Below are 19,522 nucleotides of genomic sequence, written 5' to 3'. Positions count from 1 at the left end.
CTCTTGGGCTCTGATTTTCTTCTGCTTGATATCACTACCAGCTCTTATTCCGGATCAAAGGGTCGGGATTGTTAGTCTGGTAATTATCATGAATATTCCGCTATGAACCGAGTTGCGAGTCGGATATCAACCATCAGGCCATGGTCAATTCAGCTAAGAACAATTCTCTGACTGATAATGAATCCATTCCGACATTAGTTTTCGCTCAAACATGGAACAAGGTCATATGATGCCTTGGAAAACTCGGTACATGCTTCGCCTAAATTACCAGTCTTGTTAGCCAAGCATCCCCGCATGACCCAAGAACCAATCGCCTCTCGTCGTCGCATCGGCTCGCGTGTCGGATGCTTCTCCAAACAAAATCTCAACTGACTCATGATGAATTACGAAAACCCCTGCCACTTCTTTATTCCTCATGCGAAAGGAGTTGGAATGACCTCACCCTCGTCTTCTCCACACCCATCCCCGGATTATTCCTCTGCTTTCCCCACGCCCCCCGGATTGACGATGGGATAAGCTATATATCCGAGGGGGCCTTCCTGCGGGGGATGAAGGATTTACATGCAACACAGCAGTTCTTCACTTCCCATTTTTACAAGCTTCATTTATCAGAAGATAAAGATTAGACAATATGGGTGGCTTTCGCGCTGTGGAAGATAGGCCTACGCCAAAGGAGGTGTACAATTGGCGACTGTACACTGAGGCGGCTGTTATTGCTACAGGATCACTGCTGTAAGTTTACTCACTGAAAGAGGAAGTTTCAATACTAACAGGTTCCAGGTTCGGTTATGATTCTGCTTTTATCGGCACCACCATTGCTCGCGATAGCTTCAAGCGTGACTTCAACATCAAGCCCGAGGACTCGGCTGATATCTCGAGTAACATCACTGCTACCTTCCAAGCTGGTGCTTTCTTTGGTGCTATCATTTGCTTTTTGAGTATGATTTTCCATCTGTTGGGCCAAGGACAATTGCTGACAGATTTGAAGTTACTGAAAAGATTGGTCGCAAGTGGGCTCTTCAGGCCAATGTTGTTGTGTTCCTCATCGGTGCTATTCTCATGACTGCTGCTACTCACCAACTATCTTATATCTGTAAGTCAATTTCCAACTCATCTCAGCCGCTGTCTAACATCCCCAGACGCTGGCCGCGCTCTCACCGGTATCGCATGCGGTGCCATCACCGCCACAGTCCCCAGCTACATCGCCGAACTGTCCATCGTTTCTATCCGCGGTATCCTCACCGGTCTCTTCGAGGTCACATACCAAACGGGTTCTCTGATCGGCTTCTGGATCAACTATGGCATCAACCAGAACATGAACCCTTCTTCCGCCGCAGCATGGCGAGTCCCCATGGCTGTGCAGATCGCGCCCGCTGCTATCCTCTTCGTCGGTGGCTTCTTCCTGCATGAGAGTCCATTGTGGTTGATGCGCAAGAATCGTGAGGAGGATGCTACCAAGGCGCTTGAGAGTCTGCGAAAGATTCCTCGTGATCACAAGTGTAAGTTTTGCTTGTTATGGGGTAAGAGCTTGGTGCTAATTATGGGATAGATCTTCAAGAGGATCTTGACATGATTCGAAAGCGTCTTGCGGATGAAGCCCTCGTTGCTAGCAGGTTTGGTACCGGACCTTGGGCTCTTTTCCGAGGTGCTGTGTCTGAACTTACCAAGAAGGGAATGCGAAACCGTGTTCTGCTTGTTTTCTGCTCTTTTGCGCTGCAGAACATGTCTGGTGCTGCTGGTAAGTTGATCGCCGCATCGTTACAGGCCTTAACTGACAGTCGATAGCCATCAACTACTACTCACCCACTCTTTTCGGTTCTCTCGGCATTAGCGATGTTGCCCTCTACACTGGTATCTATGGTCTTGTAAAGGGTATGTTCAGCAGTCCCCCGTTGCCAAACGTCTACTGACTCTTTGTAGCTGTTGCATCTATCATCTTCTACGGTGCTCTTATCGACATGTGGGGACGACGTAACCCTACCATCATCTCATCTGCCATGTGCTCTGCTTGTCTTTGGATCGTTGGAGCTTATGTCAAGATTGGACACCCTGCTACTATCATTGCTGAGGGCAAGGAGCTCTCTCCTTCGACTGCCGCTGGTGGAAAGGCTGCTACCGCTATGATCATGATCTACTCTGTGTTGTAAGTTCTCCCATTGAATGTGATGAATCCAGTATTCTGACTCTTGTAGCTGGTCCTTTGGTCTCAACGGTATCCCATGGATTGTCTCCGCCGAGATCTTCCCTGGTGCTCTCCGAACCTTGACAGGTACATACGCAGCCTGCGTTCAATGGTAAGTCGCCTTCATGCTTCTCCTAAACAACAATAGCTAACTCCTATAGGCTCACCCAATTCGCCATCACCAAGGCTCTTCCCTACATCTTCAAGTCCTTCGGCTACGGAACATGGTTCTTCTTCGCATGCTGGATGATCACCGCCACCGTCTGGGCCTTCTTCTTCCTCCCCGAGACAAAGGGCAAGACCCTCGAAGAGATGGACGTCATGTTTGGCTACGTTCACGACCGCGCTCCAAGCGAGCAGGACGATATGGTCAAGGCTGGTGCCAGATCTTCTGTGACTGAGCACAAGGAGGAAAATGTTTAATTAGGAGCTGACCCAAGTATATACACTCTACTAGAAATCTAAACCAGAGGGATATCTCCCCCATTGGCAATAAATCCACAAGGACCATTACTAATCGTCGTTCCCCTCCTGACATCCGGTGAAGTGATGAATGATGAGTTGAAGTTGCTGTTGGGATTGCAGGAGTTTGCAATGACCAATTCGCAGAATCCGGGGAAGTTAGACCAGATGCAGTTTTGTGTTTGATGGCATGCTACACAACATTCGTAAGCATTCCGTGCTGGAATCCCCACTTGAATCTGGTTCTGTGAACCGCCGTAGTTGATGTTCCAGATGAAATGTCCTCCGTTCGCTGAGTTAATGAGATTATTCGCTTGACATGCTGCATATGTCGTTGCAGTAGCTAGAGTGGTGGTCGCAAAGAATGTCGTATTCGTGTCGATAGGCCTCGTGATGAAAGTCCAAGTCGAGGTAGTAGTCGAAGTAATGACATTCTCCACGGTAGCCATCACTGTTGTACTCTCAGTCCGCGTGCTAGTAACTGTAGCAGTAACAGTCGTGGTAGCAGTGTTGACAGTTACGTTCTGCGTCACTGTTGTAGTAGGTAGAGGCAGACGACATCTAGCCCGGGTAATGGTCTGGGTGGTCAAAGTGAAGATAGTAGTGTTGCAGACAATAGATCGGATATCTGGCCAGCATCTCTTTTCCAGGGTTGGTTTAGCAGTCGGTGCTAACTTGTCAACGTCACGTTTGTTACGGCGTCGTGGGAGGTAGCCAGGTTCAGAAGCGATGGGGACAAAGCCTGACGTAGCGGGAATAGTAGTTGTGCGTCGGATGGTAGCTGTCAATGTCATGGTACTTGTCGAAGTGATAGTAGTAGTAGCTAATTCCTCATCGGTGGTGGTGACTACACAGGTCAGAATCGTAGTCCTCTTGGAAAGGGCTTTAGCTCACCATTGGTCGTGACAAATGACGTCTGGGTGACAGGCAGAGCAGAGACCACAGTTGAGTTGACAGTCTGAGTTCCAGTTGTGGTTGAGGTGCTATTGAATACAACGACTGTCGCTGTAGGACAGACGGTTACAATGCGTGTTAGTGTTAGTTGAATGGTGTTTGATATCGTAGTGGGAGGTGTAAGTGAACCAGTAGGAAAGGGGTCGCATCCCCGCTCAGTCACACAAGTTCCTGTAGTGAATACATTCTGGGCAATGGCTACCCCGATCAAGGTGTAAACTATTAGGAAGAGGTGCATCGTGATGATGCTATATTCAGCCTGGGATGATGGTGTTTTCAGAGGGCGGGAAGAAAGTGGGTGATCTCGGGACGTTATAAGGGCAATCCCTTCGATATGGATATCCCCTCATTTCATCGTATTAATTCATGTCTTCGGGTCATACAGAGAAGTGGTGATGCATGAGTGTTCACGATGGCGCCTTGATTTGCAACATGAAGCATGAGGCTTCGGGGATAAGGTCGATCAACATACAGGTCTCAGGGGGCAAGAAAACACCGAACCTTGATATGAGGTATCAAAATAAACTTAGCAAAGGGTCCCCTAAGCTTAGGCTAGATTTACCTAGTATTTTTATCACTTAGGGTTAAAGTCCTGAGTTTTCTTTCTTCCCCTAGACAAGTTATCTCGTCCACCTAGCGGCCTCTTCTTTCTACTATCCGAGATTCCATATAAATTATGTTCAGTTTGCAATACCTCAGGTTTTATCAAATCTTATGACCCTTTGAGAAGGTTAAGCATAAATGCGATAGAGTTATCGGTTTGGAAGCAAAGTAAACATATTCACAATTGAAGTCACAGACGCAATGTGAAGCGCCACTCTACACAAACAAGCCACGGACACCGCGAAATATGTTCCAATTGGGTCATTCATTGTTTTTGGACTGCACCTTTATGGCATAAAAGGTTATCAGCGCAGAGAAAGGGCAGCGTGCATAGTCCAGAGCTACGTGGCCATGAGGAATGATGCATCTCAAGCACTGCCAGCAGTGATGGACAATGAATCTATCACTACTGCAGAAGCACCAAAGAAGCTTTTCTTTGTTATGGCGACGCTTCCGTGCCTATTTTGAGTATCTTCAACCTCAGCACCTGTAAACCGTTGGTATCCTGCCAAGAGAACAAAGAACAAAGAAGCGGCTCGTTGCTGAGACATGGATCTGCACTTTTATGATTGAGGCTGTTAGTTGACTTTTTGTTTCATGTTTCAGGAACAGTCTAAAGAAAGGAACTGCGGCGTTGTTGAAGGTGAGGGCATTGAAGAATATATGAACAGAAGCAGTCATATATAGATATACAACAATCACCTGTAGAATATTGACCCAGAAGCAATACCAAAACAAAAACTGAACTCCAATCAAGTATTACTTCTCAAGCGCAATGCCTCGCGATATGGATCGATCTATGTACAACTATACCTCAGTTCCCCGATACCAATATCAGCAACCTCAACACAGAATGCAGACTGTAAACCCAACTTTGTTAACTCAACAGGCGTCCTACGCCCCCTCATACACCGATAGACCATCGAACTCTATCACCGCAGCAAGTTATAATGGGCAAACTCAAGACAACACACCTTCACCGTCGCCATACTCAGATATGGGACGACAAGAAACATGGATGGGAAGCGTGGGCTTCACGGATCGCTTCACTAGAGACAGCATGGGCTATGGACGAGCAGCACCAGAAACAACCTTGACTTATGAGCCTGAGCCTTTGGAACCTCTTTTTGGTAGGGCTCAGCATTTACCACGATTGCCGAGTCCCGATATTCAGCAACCCAACTCACGCTCAAGACACAGACGCGGAGACAAGACGTGGTCTCGCAAGCAATCAAATTCAGGGTACATTGAAGTGCCCAGGAAGGTTATTCATAATGGGAAGGAGAATGTAGTCATGAAAACCATATATTACAACCGAAGCTATGGAGGGTATTGGCACAGTCGACCATAGACAGCACAGGAACGTTTTGAGAAGTGGTATATTCATGGCCAGCATATAGACAAAAGAGGGTATAGATCTCATAGACACATAATTCATAACTCATCTCAGCGATTCGCTATCTTTTCATGGCCCTGTACCTCGACGAGGTTGACTCGGTGAACTCTCTGGGCTTCAGCGAATGGCTGCTTTTTCCAATGCCGTGCAGGGATGCCATCTCGAAAGAAGCCGTTTATCTCCTCTATACTGCGGCCCGTAACTTCGCCAACACAGAAGTATACGTAGCTCAACGTGACGAAGCATAGACCTGTGTAGACGAAGCCTGTCTTGGGGCCGAGGTTGGCGGAGTAGTAGAGGTATGGTAGAGTGAAGACAGTAGCCCAGACTGTGACCCAGAAAGAAGCGACTGCTACTGCGTAGATTTTGTTTCGGTTTCTCCCAACGGCCATTTCCGAAGCCTGAGTAGAATGTGTTAAAAAGACCACTGGTGAAAGGGCGAAACACTTACGATAGTCCAGCCAAGAGGACCCCAAGCAAAGTTGAAGGCGACAATCTCAATAATCACAAAACTTATAATCACCTTCCCCACAGTTTCGCTTGGAGTTCCGCCAGGGATACCCAAGCATCCAACCACAAAGATAGACATAGTCATGATCCCCGTGGTGATGAGCAAGAGAGGTCGGCGCGGAATCTTGTTAGCCAGCAACACCGCCGCAAGAACGACAAAGACTTGAATGATGAATACAATAAGGGTCATAAGAAACGGGTCCTTGAGACCAATTGCTTTGGAGAAGATGGTGCCAAAGTAGTAGAACCACTGGATCCCGTTGATCTGCTGGGCGATCAGGGCGCCGGCGCTGTAGATCACCTTACGGCGTTCAATTGGGTCTGTGATTAGTTGGATCCACGCGCTTTCAATCTCACTAGAACTTTCTTTTTCGAGATCTTCTTCGATGTTCTGCATCACGGGTTTAGCGTCGTAGTGCTTGTCTTCATGGTGAAGTAAGCGGAGAGACCGCATCGTTTTGTCATGATGCCCACGGCGGAGCAACCAGCGCGGCGATTCTGGAAGCCATGTAATTCCGAGGAATAGAATCAGTGGGAAAATGAGTTGGAATCCAATTGGGAATCGATATGCAAAACTCGTGTTGTTGTGGATAACACTCCTGTTGATACCAGCAGCGATGATCTGCGAGACGGACAAAACGAGCTGCCAACACATGAGAAGGGGACTTCTCAAAGACTCCGGCGCTATTTCCTACAAGTAGCCACACGATCAGTAAAGCCAAATCGTACATGATCAATCGGAGAATTTAAAAACTTACTCCCATGTACAGAGGCGAAGTTACCGAAAAGGTTCCCACCCCAAACCCGGATACGGCTCTACCGGCGGTGATAATAGCACGGCTCGAAGTTGTCGATAGCTGCATTACAACACCAACGACCACGGCAACGGAGCCGGTCAAGAGCGAGCCCTTTCGGCCGAATAGATCGTTCAACGGTGCTGCTAGCAATGATCCCACTAACTCGCCCACATTGATCATGCTCGTCATGACAGCTAGATTCTGGGGCGAGATGTGGAACTCGCCATCGTCACCCCGCGTTCCAAAGTCGCGAACAAAGACATCTTGACGGTCAGCTAGCTATACGATGATACTTCTAGTTACAATGGAACAAACGTACCGAGAGTCGAAACTCCGGTAAAGTATACGCCCTCGTAGCCGTAGAGACACGCTCCGAGGGCAGCGAAGCCGCAGCACAGCCAGACGTAGGGATCCTTGACGACGAAGCTTTTCGGCATGTTTCTATTTTCTCCGCGGGATCGGACGGCCGCGCGTTGAGTCCCAAGTTTACAGGGCTGAAAGGGAGGGGTAGAGAAAGTGAGGTTTGACCCTTTCGTTCTCGTTTCTCTCCAGCGGGTTAACGGCTTTTGGGTCTACTAGCTCTGTTTTGGAATAAGATACGATATGGGGAAACAAGTTATCGGTGATACCGTGCAAGTGGATACGATGATATTAAAACAGTCAATGGATCATGGATTCAGGAATCAGCTGCGAGTTCAAGTTAACGTTACAGCAGTGACAAGGCTCAGGATACAGGGCCAAGCCTCAGCGTGAGGAGTAGTATCACGAGTGCCTATGCTCACTCACTCTCTCTCTCACTCAGTAACTTGCCATCTTTCAAGCCCCCTTTTCTCTGCCTCAACAGTCCCATTGCTTCTGGAACCTTGCTCCGAGCTCGCTTGAAACAGCTCTCTGAGGCACTCCCACGATTGGGCTCAGATAGAAACCCAAGCTAACCCGGCCAAAGTTAGGATCATCGAAATAAAGTTTCACCCGAGTCATGAGGCTTTACCTGTTGAGGAAGCGCCGCGCCATCTTGATGCCGGGGCTTTTCTCAAAAGGGACCATTTGGGAAACGTGGGTGCGAAAAAAACAGGAGCACGGTTGCATTGTGTGATTATCGTTCTTTTTTTAAACCAAGAGGTTCATTCCACTTGACTCTCTTTATTCCCACTTTCCACTCGATAGACGCCTTGACCATCAGGTACCGTCAATGGAGTCTTGAGGAGAAAAGCTTCGACCATTCGGCTGCTACTGTAAGAGCTATCACTCCCTAAGACAAGGCAAGGCAAGGTATCATTGGGGATTGACAACGCCAAGAAAGGTTGTCTCCGAAATGGATATAATTAAGACGTTGCTTCACTTTATTTCGTTCACGGTCAACTAACAGACAGCTCCAACCTGGATAATCACCACCACAACCACAACCACAACCACCACCAAATACAGCACAGCACAGCACAGCACAGCACAGCACAGCACTCTGCTTCACACTCGCTCTCAACACCACGACTATGCGATCAATACTCCCTGTCCCAACTCCACCTCCCGAAACATGTCCCTACTCCCGCGAATCACACTACCAAGCCTCCGCCGATGTCATTCCTCTTCTCATTGACGATACATACCACGTCTTTCACCTCAACACCCCGCCAACCACAAAGCACCACCCAGAGCGTCTAAGAGCAACATGGTCGCGACTCCGATCAACAAATCTCATCGAGTGGGAGCGTGATCCAGAGCCTGTCTTGGCGCCTGGTGAGTCAAGCTCCGATCCAGATGCCGATGGTGCTTGGACGGGATGTGCAGTGCTTGATCTAGATCAGTGCATGAACATTTTTTACACGGGGTATAACCTGTCGCAAAATGGTCGACAGACGATACTTCGTGCCAGAGCAAAGGATCTTCATGGCACGAAGTTTGATAAAGATGCAACACCGGTCACAATTCACCCCAAAGGACTCGATAAGTATGAGGACATTGACTTTCGAGATCCCTTTGTCTTTTATAACCGCGCCGAGGGTCGATATTGGATGCTCGTAGCTACTCGACTAGCCAATGGCCCGTATTGGAGCCGCGGATGCATCGCACTGTTGACATCCCCGGATCTCGAAGCCTGGACCGTTGCGCCTGAACCTCTATACGCCCCCAACGACGTCTTCTGTCCCGAATGTCCAGAGATATTCACACTGCCCAACGGGAAGTGGTATCTTGTGTACTCGCGCTTCCACGCCCCGAATGCAGGAACTGTGTATCGCATCGCTGACACACCATACGGGCCATTCCGTGTGCCAAGAGACGGATCTCATGGCCGCCTCGACGGACGCCGTTGGTACGCAGCCAAGTCGTGCCCTAAAGCGGGAGATCCCGACAAGAGAATCAGCTTTGGCTGGATTGGAGACTACGCGGACGATGAGAAGAAGTGGCTCTGGGGAGGTGATCTCGGTGTCACTAGAGTTTTATGGGCAGACACAAACGCCTGTCTGCGCATTGATGCCTCTCAAGAGTTTAGGAGCTACATATGGCGATGCTCCAAGCCTGTGTCGCCTAGCAATGCTGCTCCAAGCTTATATCTCTGCTCCCTCGGCACAACGGCGACTCATTTCCCTGAGCTGGGCTCTGCGGAGTGGAAGGATAATCTCATGGTAGATTTCAAAGTCGCAGCTTGTGATGCGCATACGTTTGGCGTCATGCTGCAGACCGACAGCTCAGGTAAAGGCCATCGTCTCCAATTTAACCCGCAGGGAAACGGCTTTTTCTCCGTCGCCCTCATCACCGACTTTCCACCCCTCGACGACTTCTGGGCAGACCAGTACCACATGTACATCCCCCGACCTGTCGACGGTCCCGAGTTAGTCCGACACGATAACGTCAGTCTCGTCGATGGAGTCTTCCTCTTTTTGAGGGGTCAGCTCGTCGAGGTCTTCTGCGGAGGGCGAGCGCTGAGTTTTCGACTACCTATACCGTCCAACTGGGCAAGCGGCGAGCGAGACGGTGTGCGCAGATTGGGATGGTTTGTGGAAGATGGTATGGTTGATTTAGTTGATATTAATATGCGGCATTCGAGGAGCTACAAGGACAACTCAGTTGAGTCTGACAATGGCCTCGAAGATGCCGACTAATTTCTTCTATTAACCTCTCCGCCGCATTCCTTGTCATTCGGCGGCCCCCTTCATCCAAGATCTCTCTGCGGCATCATGGGAGTTGGCTGAATGACCAAACCGCTGAGGAGATCATAAGGCCCCGACGCGCCCGCAGCGAGATCCCAGTCGCCGAAATCAGTATATTCATAAACATCAGCACCATAATTGCCCATCATGGGGCTAACTTTATCATTAAGCGGCTCGTTCAGATTAACCGCGAGAGAATGCTCCAGGCCGCGCAATATAGCCCCCTCCAGTCGATTAACGGCATATTGCATCGGCTGATGGCTTTTGCTCATCATGCGAAGGTTCCAGAGATACGAGTTTAGGGTCTCCTGCCAGAAATGTCGCTCCTGCGATGATAGCGAGGTGACGAGAAGTAATGTGGTGAAGGAGCCAAGGAGCGAGAAGAGGTAGGGTGACGTGAAGTACCAGAACGCCTCGAGATGATCGGGTCGCAAGCTTATGACAAAGGATATGGCGCTCTGAGCTGTCTGCAGCGCAATCTGTCGAATGCTGGAGAGGACTCGATCGTCCGAGCATCGCGGTGAGAGTGCTGTAGAGCGTATTAAGCGGCGCAGTAGGGTCATTACGACGCCGTAGTAGGAGAAGTGCAGGTATCCGTGGAAGCACAGCTTGCGCTGGTAAACGACGTTCATCTGCAGTGTCGGCGGAATGCTATGGTACCAGTTCGTCAACATCTCGAAGAGCGGCCGGGCTTTCTCCCACAGAATAACGGTATCTTGCTCACGACATGTCCGCGCTGTGTAAAAGTTGGAGTAGACAACGGATAGAATCTGCGTCAACCGCACCATCTGTATAAACTGCGTCATGCCAGTCGCAGCAATAGATCTCCGGTCATCGTCAGAGCCAGACACAGAGACAGAACTAGAAACCGAACCAGAAGCGGACGCCGAAGCAGGTGCGTGGCCTTCGCTGTCGAAATCAGAAAAATCGCCCGGTGTAAGATCGCCCACTGTCCAGTCATCGTCGTGAATATGCACAGGACGTCCGTAAGCCAATGCCGTCCAGCGATCCTGCATGAATAGCGCCCAGCTGAGCCGCTTGCGAACATTTCTCTCCCATTGCGGAATAGTCCAGTTGCTCGCATCGAGGTGAAGCCCAAGACACTGGCCTATCGCAAGCGCCTGGCAGGTGAGTCCCCATTGGAACGTGTGGTCCGGGTTGAGGGGGTCCTCGGGCTGGCACTGCAGCAGGAGGAGTGCGGCCTGGATGGAACTGAGCTTTGGGCGGTGATAAGATGCTGGTATGGCGGACCGTAGCATCCTGCGGAGGAGGGCGGCGTCAGGGGGGTTTCTGATGGACAGCTCAGGGTCGTAGGTCCACCAGCGAATGGCGGACAGATAGATGGCTCCGAGGAGGGCGGCGGGAATGCGTCGGTATGACTGGCTGTAGGCAAGGGTAAAGGGGTCCTTGGAGAGGATGGGATAGCATGGTTGTACGTGTCTCCAGAAGAGCTCAACGAGACTTGGGCCGTGAGGACGAACACAGCTCTCGATAGCGTCAACTTGAGAAAATGTCGGATCGCCTTCAACTGCCTTTTCATCACGAGCCATGTGAAATGTCAAGGGATACTCCTGACCGTCATCTCTCTCCAGCACGCGTCGAATAGCATGCGTGTCGAGGCTAAACTCGTGAGTCTGAGGATCGTAGGGTCGATGTCGCATTAGTATAGGCTCCATATCGCTCCCCAGACCATAAAGCTCTGCAAACCGCGTCGACGAGCATCCCATAGTGCGGTCCAGGGGACCAAGCTCCGGGACCATGACAGAGGGCGGAGCGAGAGGAATCCCGCTATCAGCAGAAGTCCTGGTCTCAGCAGGAGATAAAAACGCCTGGACCGAGGGGACGGAGTGAATAGACTGGACATCGTCTCGCGACGTTTTCCGGCTCTGGCTCATGCTGCGGGCTGACGTCTGGCTCTGGTCCTCATGGGCGACATCGTCCTGCGGCGGCAGCTGTTGCAGGGAGATTGATGTATTTGAGTTTGGGCCGGAAATAATAGCACCACTACTGCCACTACCACTGCCGCTGGCGACCTGTCGCTCCGGAGGATCATGCTGGAAGGTACACGGCGTGGCTCTCAGCTGACAGTGGACGCAGTTGTCGTCGCCGTCCTTTGTAACGCAGCGAGTCTTGCGCTTCCGACAGGCGTCACAAGGGCGAAGACTGCGACGCTGTCGCTTGCGAGCGTTGTTCTGATAGTCCTGGGGTGTGATGATTTCCATTTGTCGAGGAGGAAGGGTGAAGTTCTGCCATGTCCTGGTTGGAGAAGAAGAAGAAGAAGCTGAGAAGTAAAGGTCAAGTGAAGTGAAGGTGAAGTGGTGTAAGTTGTAAGTAGGCTTCTCTCTCGGTGTTAAGAACCTAGAATCCACTCCCCGCTTGTACTTATTTCCCTGTCGTGTCCGTGTCTCAAGCTATTGCAGAGGTCTTGGGTCTTGGTATGGCCTTACGCAAAGCAGGTGAAAAAAAGAGGATTACACATACAACAAACAGGAACGATCAAAAAATAACACCCAACTACCGATCTTCCGTCCTTGCTTACTCGGCTCTTGGCCCTCGAACAAGCTCTTTGGCACGAGGCTGTGTCGATAGACGAGTGACAGTCAACACTTGTATGTCAATGTATATGTACAGTGAGTGAGCTCGGCTCTAACGGTTTTATTCTCTTTGGTGTAGGATGGTGGTGGTGATGATCGTTTAATACAAGACAAGACAAGTTCGTCAGCCTCAAAGTCAAGTTTCAGCTCAGGATCAGGGTGTCTGACACAGAAGACGCTGAATCAGCCCGTTTCTCTCCAAGTGGTTTTTTCCCTCTTCTCTTGTTTATTACTTTTACGGTAGTTATCTTGAGTGGCTTGTTTTTTTTTGTTTCCTTGAATGGCTTTTTGGCTGCCACGCGCCATTTTAAGCAGATGACGGCGGTGGAGGCTGGGCTGAAGAAAGGAACGGCCATGGCCACTTCGCTCGTGTCGTATCCCTGTCTGCAAGGTTTGAAACGGGACAAGCTGGTTGACTTATCGCCTGTCGCCTGTCGCCTGTCGCCGGGGCCTGGGGCTGCGTGTCTCTCCCGGTGCAGTGCAGAAAGCAAGTCTGCAGCAAATAAAATAGAGTTGGGCCCGTCTTTCTGGCCCATGCAACGCCCTCCCTGTGGCTTGCACACTAAGAAGGGGATCAGAGACAAAGGACCTGGCAGGCAGGCATGGCATGGAAAGCTAGCGCTGCTCCCTCGTACCCAGAAGACAAGACTGGCGCCGTCTCCATTCTCTAGCACGCACTCGCTGGAACTCAGAAACTGACTTTTTGCTTTTTTGTGAACCAGTTCCGTGGGCTCGGGAGTTGGGGTATGCCAATGGTCGTTAGTGTGAATGGCGTTGAAGTGGGAGTGGGAGTGGGAGTGGGAGTGGTAGTGGTAGTGGTAGTGGTAGTTCTAGGGGGGCGCAGGTGCCGTTGCCGCCGAGTCTTGGCAAGAGGGCGACCCTGAAAGTCTGATTTGATTACTTTACTTGGCTTTTGATGACGTAGAATAAAGGGATTCTCCCCTTGTGTCCCTTGCGGATTCAACCGTCATGACCACATCCTCCCAGAGCCTCTCAAGCCTCTGTTTGTCAACATCAGATACACACTGTAGACAATGAATACAATCTCAGACAAGACCCTAGATAGAGTTGCATTGCCAAGATTCACACCACTTCGCCTCTCTACCCAAGAATCATGGTCTATGCGTGGCTTATGTCAAGAACTTGCATCAGTACGAATGGGCCAAGCTACAACAAGAAATTCAAAAGAGAAAGTCAAAATCTTGCAGATCATTTTTCCCTCATCAGCAATCATCCGAAATGCTACTGAACCCTTGACTGCACATCAGTGGGCTAGTTAGTCTCCATATTGGGCTTATCTCGACCCTGGGGCCTGGGAACTGGTATGCAACCAAACCTAAACCGCAAATATTATCGCAATACCCAGACTCCCAACGACGCTATTTCCACAAGCCCTTTTTTTCCTTCCTTTTTCTGTTTCTGTCCCTAATTAATTGAAACTAGAACCAACAATCTTGAACTCACGCCATCCTGACATCTAACGCTTATCCTTTTCCATGCCAGTTTCGTTTGAAACAAGTTCTACCACCCAATCTAGACCACCCTCAGACCATCCGGCCAAGCTTGACTAGGTCAGATCTTGGAGTGCAGCACACTCAATCGGCATGTGTTTGATTAGTTCCTCTGGAGCAGCCTCTACAATGCGCTCAGAGGGTCACGTCCTCCATCTGCGGGCTTGCAATTGCCATGGTGGCGTTTCGATTGGCCTCAACTCCCGGCTGAGGGATGGAATTCCTTGTCGGTTCTTTCGAAGATCTTTGAGGCTGTGGTCGATAGGAGTCAAAATGCAGACTCACTGTGATCACAACAAACGACAGAAGCAACTACAGTCACCGTCATCACGCAGTTGCATCAGCCAGTGAAGCCAAGGAACTCCCGATTCGATAGCTCACTGGCCAAGCCATCATGAAGATCGATGCAGCAACATATCAACGAGCAAATAAAGACCCTCCTGCCCTATTCCTACCCACATCCCCGTTGAAATCACCTCAGCGAATCAGTATCAACCCAGTTGCATACATCACCAGCACAGACCCTTATACTACTGTACACTACCGGTATGTTGACCCAACTTCAAAAGAACCCTCTTCACTAGCCTCATCAAGTTAGGGAGAGGCCGTTTTGGTCTGTCACATCTCAGGCCAGCAAATACATGTGCAACGGCCTGTGATCAAGAGGAAGAGTGCAGCCGCCCGGGTGCCTTTTTCCCGTTTTTCTTAACAGCTTGCGCGCCGTTCCGTGGTAATCTGCAGCTAAGGGGCTCGTGATCACCCTCGCTCGGACGTTTGGTTATTTCAACTAATCCTGCAGCATGGCTGAGGCGCCGTCTTGGCTGGACGACAGGGACAGAGGTGGATTTTGGAGAGGTTGACTTGCTAACGCTTCTTGGTGTTTGCCTATGTCTGGGCATGCGAAATGAATTCATTCCATGTGATCACTTTATTGTGAAGTTACTGTCCAGGAGCTACATATCTTGAAGTTCGTATTTTTGAATTTGCTCTGGAATACTAACTATTTTAGATCTCCCACTTAATTAGTTTACTAGATATGTGTCCTGAACCATAAGTAAACGGTCGTGAAGGCTGCAGATGCAATATTGGACATTTTGACTTTGTTAACATGCCTTAGGACCCTGTCTTGACAAAGTACTCTAGGCAACAAGGAATATGCCCGCTTGAAATTCCGGTGATATTCTGCTACTGTGAAACCTCGGCACTACTTTTGAGTTCCAGTTTCTGAGCTTCTAAATCCCTTCATATCCGTCTCAGAAGTTACTAGTCATAAAGTGCTTTCTATTATGAGGATAATCTCCACGAAGATGCCGATAAGCGGACGATGAACAGGGGTAGTCTACTAAGTCGTCGATCACAAGAGGCCTCCTTCTTATTAATAGAGCACGGGAATAAGCGATCGACTGCTGACGTGGAGATCTTTACAATAGTATTAATTTCTTGATGATCTTTCCAAGGGATCATGACTCCTACTCAAGAGCCTCTGATGCCGATGGGGCTGGTACAGGGTAAGCAACTTCAAGAAGTGACGGTGTTCAGCCACAACTCCACTGACAAACACTCTCCGCTAACTCACCGAAGCGCACTGGCGGGCTTCTAGCCTAACCGCCCCAATACTACGAAAGCCGACAGATATCGGGAATTTATACGAGTTGTATGAAGTTTTGATACGCCTCTTTTTCTTTTTACATAGACCATCGTGACGTGCTTAGTCGTGTAGTTGCGGCGAAAGGCTCTGTTAGTGCACAGTTGTTACTGGACCTCCGCTACCCGAGACACCAGCACTGCAAACTTATGCTGGTAAATGGATACAGCATCGAATATCGGACGAATAACTAGGACCTAGCATCGATAAACGACGGGCATATTACTCCGGAGACCGCCTAAACAACAGAGGATAGTAATCAACATATCGATCTTCTCACAAGTCAACTGAACGCATTGACTGGCTTGATCCGCATTTTTACTAGCGATGTTGTGCAGCACAGAGACTAGACCAGAATAGGCATCTCGATATTGAATCCCAGAGTGTGACATGGATGGAGGAAAGCCAATTGGCAAGATATGTTGGGTCGCTGAACTGGGCGATTCATCAAAGGCCCGAAAAGCCTGTGGCGATTTGATTACCTAGCACATCCAGTGAGTGAGTGATTGTTAAGTCCGTCAATGTCGGAGGTGAAGAGGGCGTTAGCCATGGGGGGTTTTAAGCTTAAAGCCTAAAAACTGAACCGCCCCCAGAATATCAATCAAGATGATCAATGATCCACGACGACGAGTCGCATGAGTCAGATTGTAACCCACCTGCCATTTATTACATTAAAGGGACGCTGATCAGCTGAACGATAAGACGCTCGATTGACAGATGACTAGACTTGCTGCTCACGGGCGAGTTACCACTTCCAAAATCGTTTGACCGACGCTATAAAGCCCCAAACCTTGCCCATGAGCATCTGTCGGACAAACCCGCCCAAGAACCTATTCTTATCATGGCGAACTCCGTCTTGGCTGATACAGATAGTCTCTACCTACACGTTTCTACATAGTGATAGATAATACGATAGCTACACTATAGCTGACAAGGAAGGAGAAGGAGATTGAGTGAAGATATTCCCTCGGCTGGCCACTCACGTTGCCCACGTGTGTCTTGGCGATCCCTTTCTCATGGAACCTTTGCGCAACCCCAAGTCTTTGATCGGCCGGGGCCATTGTCGCAATAAAGAGAGCGACGGGCCTGATTTTCTGGTGATGCTGAGTTCCATCTCTTCTCTGCGCGTAGGCCAACATCATGAAGTCGTCAATTACTCTGGGTGCTCTCGCTTTGGCGGGCTTGGTCTCTGCTGAGGATGTCCTGTACAGCAAGCGATTGAACAAGCGATTCGTCGACGATGATGGACATTACAACATGTGTATGTGATCAATTGCCTTTTGAGTGGTTCAATTGACTGACTTGGGTAGCTTTCTTTCACGTCAACGACGTTCACGCGCATCTCGACGAATTTGCAAAGTCGGGCACTGACTGCGTGGATCCCAAGAAGGGCTGCTTTGGCGGTTACGCGCGCATAAAGCACACAGTCGATGGGCTGCGAAAAGATCACCCTGATAACCTGTGGCTCAACGCGGGCGATGAATTCCAAGGCACGCTGTTCTACTCGTTCTACGGACCGTCCAAGATTGCTGAGAACCTCAACACCTTGAAGTTCGATGCTATGACGCTTGGTAACCATGAGTGGGATGGCGGTGACGAGGAGCTTGGCGAGTTTCTCCAGAACCTGACGTTCCCCGTCGTCTCGTGCAACGTCAAGAGTGAATACGAGGGACTCAACAAGACGATCAAGAATTACCAGATCTTCAAGGAGCATGATCTGGCTGTTATCGGTGTCACGACTGACACCACGCCTGGAATCTCGAGTGTCGGAAACAAGACTACCTTCCTTGACCCCATCACTGAAGTGCAAAAGTCTATCTGGGAGATTCGAAACAAGACCGACATCAACCGCATCGTCGCCCTCACCCACATTGGCTACGATGTCGACAAGGAGCTTGCCGCAAAGACAGAGGGTCTGTCCCTCATCATCGGCGGTCACAGCCACACTCTTCTCGGCGACATGGAAAAGGCAGAGGGCGATTATCCCACGATTGTCAAGGACATCAACGGAGACGAAGTCTTTATTGTCACTGCCTACCGATGGGGTGAGTATCTCGGCTCCATCGATCTTACTTTCGACAAGGACGGCAAAGCCCTCGAATACCATGGTGCTCCTATCCACCTCACCAACCAGACTGAGATGGACAAGGCTCTCAACAAGACTATCAAATCGTGGCGCGCTCCTTTTGAGAAGTTCGCTGCTGAGGTTGTCGGAAACACAAAGGCTGAGCTTGACCAGTCAACTTGCCAACAGGGAGACTGCCTTCTTGGCCAAGTCATGGCTGACGCAATGCTCGAGTATCGTCTTAACCAAAGTCGCAACGACGACGACAAACCCGCTTTCGCCTTCATCAACGCTGGAGGAGTTCGCGCCACCATCGACGAGGGAAACATCACTCGCGGTGAAGTTCTCACTTCTTTCCCCTTCGGCAACGCTATCGTGGAGCTCACTTTCACCGGCTCTGAGCTCAAGGAAGTTTTCGAAGGAGCAGTAACAGGTATCAACCAAAAGAACAAGAAGGAAATCACATCGTGGTTCCAGGTTTCAAAGGGTCTTAAGATCGAGTACAACCCTGACAACAAGAACGGCTCCAAGCTCATCAACGCAACTCTCAACGGTGAAGCTTTCGAGGACAAGACAGAGTATCGCGTCGTCACACTTGATTTCCTTGCTGGAGGCGGTGATAACTTCTTCAGCATCGATGCTAAGAACCTGGCTACTCTCGATTCGCAGGATGAGGTTCTCATTGGGTATCTTGATGCGCATAACCCTCTTGATCCTAAGCTGGAGGAGCGTGTTGTTGAGACGAATGCCACGAGCAGTGAGGATGCTGAGCAGGGTGAGGCGAAGGGCAAGGGCGGAAGTGCAGGAGGAGATGGGAATGCGGCTAGTGGTGTTCACGCCTCGATCTTGAGTGCTGTGTTCGGTGTCGCGATGGTTCTGTTCATGATGTAAATGGTAGAAATGCGATTTGTATATATAGATGACTTACAGTAGACTAATCAATAGTCTTTCAGTTATTTGTTCCAACGGATCAACAGTTGTTTGACCTAAGCGTCAGTAGTTTTACCAGGTATACCTAGTCACATCCTCCTCTAATGTTCAAGCCCGGACACGCAGCAACGTCTCATAGTTCATCTGCATCTCATCCCCATCCCCAGGGACCAAGTAACCCTCCTCCAACCAATCGATCTCCCTCCTCTCAAGACGAGTTTTAACCACCAACAGCACAATGAACACAATAGGAACCAAAAGCCACATCACAAGCAGGACGGCAAGGACACCTAGGTATACCGGGACAGCGTATTCAGGATGACCCATGTTCGCGACGAGGGACAATATCTTCTAGTATGGGAGTAACGTCATGGTGGGCAGAGCTGGGTTTTTGTGCAAATTATTGAATGGAGACAAGTCCTTTGTTCGACGGCGGTGGGAGGTCAAGTGTTCGGGTGGGAGTGCACATTGTGCGATGGTCACTGCCATGAACAAGAGACACGGCGTTGTCAAAGAGTAACACTACCCAGATTATGACTAGGGAGGACGAACAATCTCTGATGTGACAAGGAAGGCTTTGTCTCTGGCGAACCTGTCACCAAGATGAGTGTGAGATTGATCAGGTCAAGCTGTTTGAAAGACAGGAGATGTGAACAATGGACGTTATTAGGCTAGACTGAAACGAATACATAGAAACAGAACAACCTCATCCTGGCATTTGACA

General features: G+C 49.7%; 8 protein-coding genes across 15 annotated transcripts; 5 read left to right on the top strand and 3 right to left on the bottom strand.

Annotated features, from left to right (window-relative positions):
• The first annotated feature begins 419 nt into the window (after window positions 1-419).
• On the top strand, window positions 420-2,702 carry FVEG_07523 (hypothetical protein). The gene is made up of 9 exons (XM_018896173.1): window positions 420-732; window positions 781-938; window positions 989-1,093; window positions 1,140-1,499; window positions 1,550-1,738; window positions 1,786-1,872; window positions 1,921-2,143; window positions 2,193-2,294; window positions 2,344-2,702. The coding sequence occupies exons 1-9, from the start codon at window positions 632-634 to the stop codon at window positions 2,603-2,605; spliced, it is 1,587 nt and encodes a 528-aa protein (XP_018753593.1). The 5' UTR covers window positions 420-631; the 3' UTR covers window positions 2,606-2,702.
• Window positions 2,644-3,836, bottom strand: FVEG_16133 (hypothetical protein; the record flags this gene model as incomplete). The annotated part of the gene is made up of 2 exons (XM_018905369.1): window positions 2,644-3,491; window positions 3,539-3,836. The coding sequence occupies 2 exons, from the start codon at window positions 3,834-3,836 to the stop codon at window positions 2,644-2,646; spliced, it is 1,146 nt and encodes a 381-aa protein (XP_018753594.1).
• A 1,140-nt stretch (window positions 3,837-4,976) lies between these two features.
• On the top strand, window positions 4,977-5,552 carry FVEG_16134 (hypothetical protein; the record flags this gene model as incomplete). Its single annotated transcript, XM_018905370.1, has 1 exon — window positions 4,977-5,552. The coding sequence occupies one exon, from the start codon at window positions 4,977-4,979 to the stop codon at window positions 5,550-5,552; it is 576 nt and encodes a 191-aa protein (XP_018753595.1).
• Window positions 5,417-7,802, bottom strand: FVEG_07524 (hypothetical protein). Of its 6 annotated transcripts, none has more exons than XM_018896174.1 (4): window positions 7,224-7,802; window positions 6,866-7,167; window positions 6,049-6,798; window positions 5,417-5,998 (listed from the first exon to the last, which is right to left on the bottom strand). In XM_018896174.1, the coding sequence occupies exons 1-4, from the start codon at window positions 7,339-7,341 to the stop codon at window positions 5,648-5,650; spliced, it is 1,521 nt and encodes a 506-aa protein (XP_018753596.1). In that variant the 5' UTR covers window positions 7,342-7,802; the 3' UTR covers window positions 5,417-5,647. The 6 variants fall into 6 exon arrangements, with proteins under 6 accessions (XP_018753596.1, XP_018753601.1, XP_018753597.1 ...); XM_018896179.1 differs by having other exon boundaries at window positions 6,049-6,791; XM_018896175.1 differs by having other exon boundaries at window positions 6,866-7,802.
• Window positions 7,803-8,033: 231 nt separating this feature from the next.
• Window positions 8,034-12,964, top strand: FVEG_07525 (hypothetical protein). The gene has a single exon (XM_018896180.1). It carries the CDS (start codon window positions 8,398-8,400, stop codon window positions 10,003-10,005), a length of 1,608 nt encoding a protein of 535 aa, XP_018753602.1. The 5' UTR covers window positions 8,034-8,397; the 3' UTR covers window positions 10,006-12,964.
• On the bottom strand, window positions 8,331-13,018 carry FVEG_07526 (hypothetical protein). The gene has a single exon (XM_018896181.1). It carries the CDS (start codon window positions 12,273-12,275, stop codon window positions 10,056-10,058), a length of 2,220 nt encoding a protein of 739 aa, XP_018753603.1. The 5' UTR covers window positions 12,276-13,018; the 3' UTR covers window positions 8,331-10,055.
• An 840-nt stretch (window positions 13,019-13,858) lies between these two features.
• On the top strand, window positions 13,859-15,266 carry FVEG_07527 (hypothetical protein). Of its 3 annotated transcripts, XM_018896184.1 has the most exons (3): window positions 13,859-13,969; window positions 14,091-14,704; window positions 14,757-15,204. In XM_018896184.1, exon 2 carries the CDS (start codon window positions 14,252-14,254, stop codon window positions 14,507-14,509), a length of 258 nt encoding a protein of 85 aa, XP_018753606.1. In that variant the 5' UTR covers window positions 13,859-13,969; window positions 14,091-14,251; the 3' UTR covers window positions 14,510-14,704; window positions 14,757-15,204. The 3 variants fall into 3 exon arrangements, with proteins under 3 accessions (XP_018753606.1, XP_018753604.1, XP_018753605.1); XM_018896182.1 differs by having other exon boundaries at window positions 13,859-14,704; window positions 14,757-15,266; XM_018896183.1 differs by having other exon boundaries at window positions 14,091-15,264.
• Window positions 15,267-16,355: 1,089 nt separating this feature from the next.
• On the top strand, window positions 16,356-18,805 carry FVEG_07528 (5'-nucleotidase). Its single transcript, XM_018896185.1, has 2 exons — window positions 16,356-17,064; window positions 17,114-18,805. Exons 1-2 carry the CDS (start codon window positions 16,944-16,946, stop codon window positions 18,757-18,759), a joined length of 1,767 nt encoding a protein of 588 aa, XP_018753607.1. The 5' UTR covers window positions 16,356-16,943; the 3' UTR covers window positions 18,760-18,805.
• The last annotated feature ends 717 nt before the right edge of the window (window positions 18,806-19,522 follow it).

This window comes from Fusarium verticillioides, chromosome 8, assembly GCF_000149555.1.
Source record: "Fusarium verticillioides 7600 chromosome 8, whole genome shotgun sequence".
Lineage (NCBI taxonomy): Eukaryota > Fungi > Ascomycota > Sordariomycetes > Hypocreales > Nectriaceae > Fusarium > Fusarium verticillioides.
This window is presented reverse-complemented; position numbering and strand designations above follow the sequence as displayed.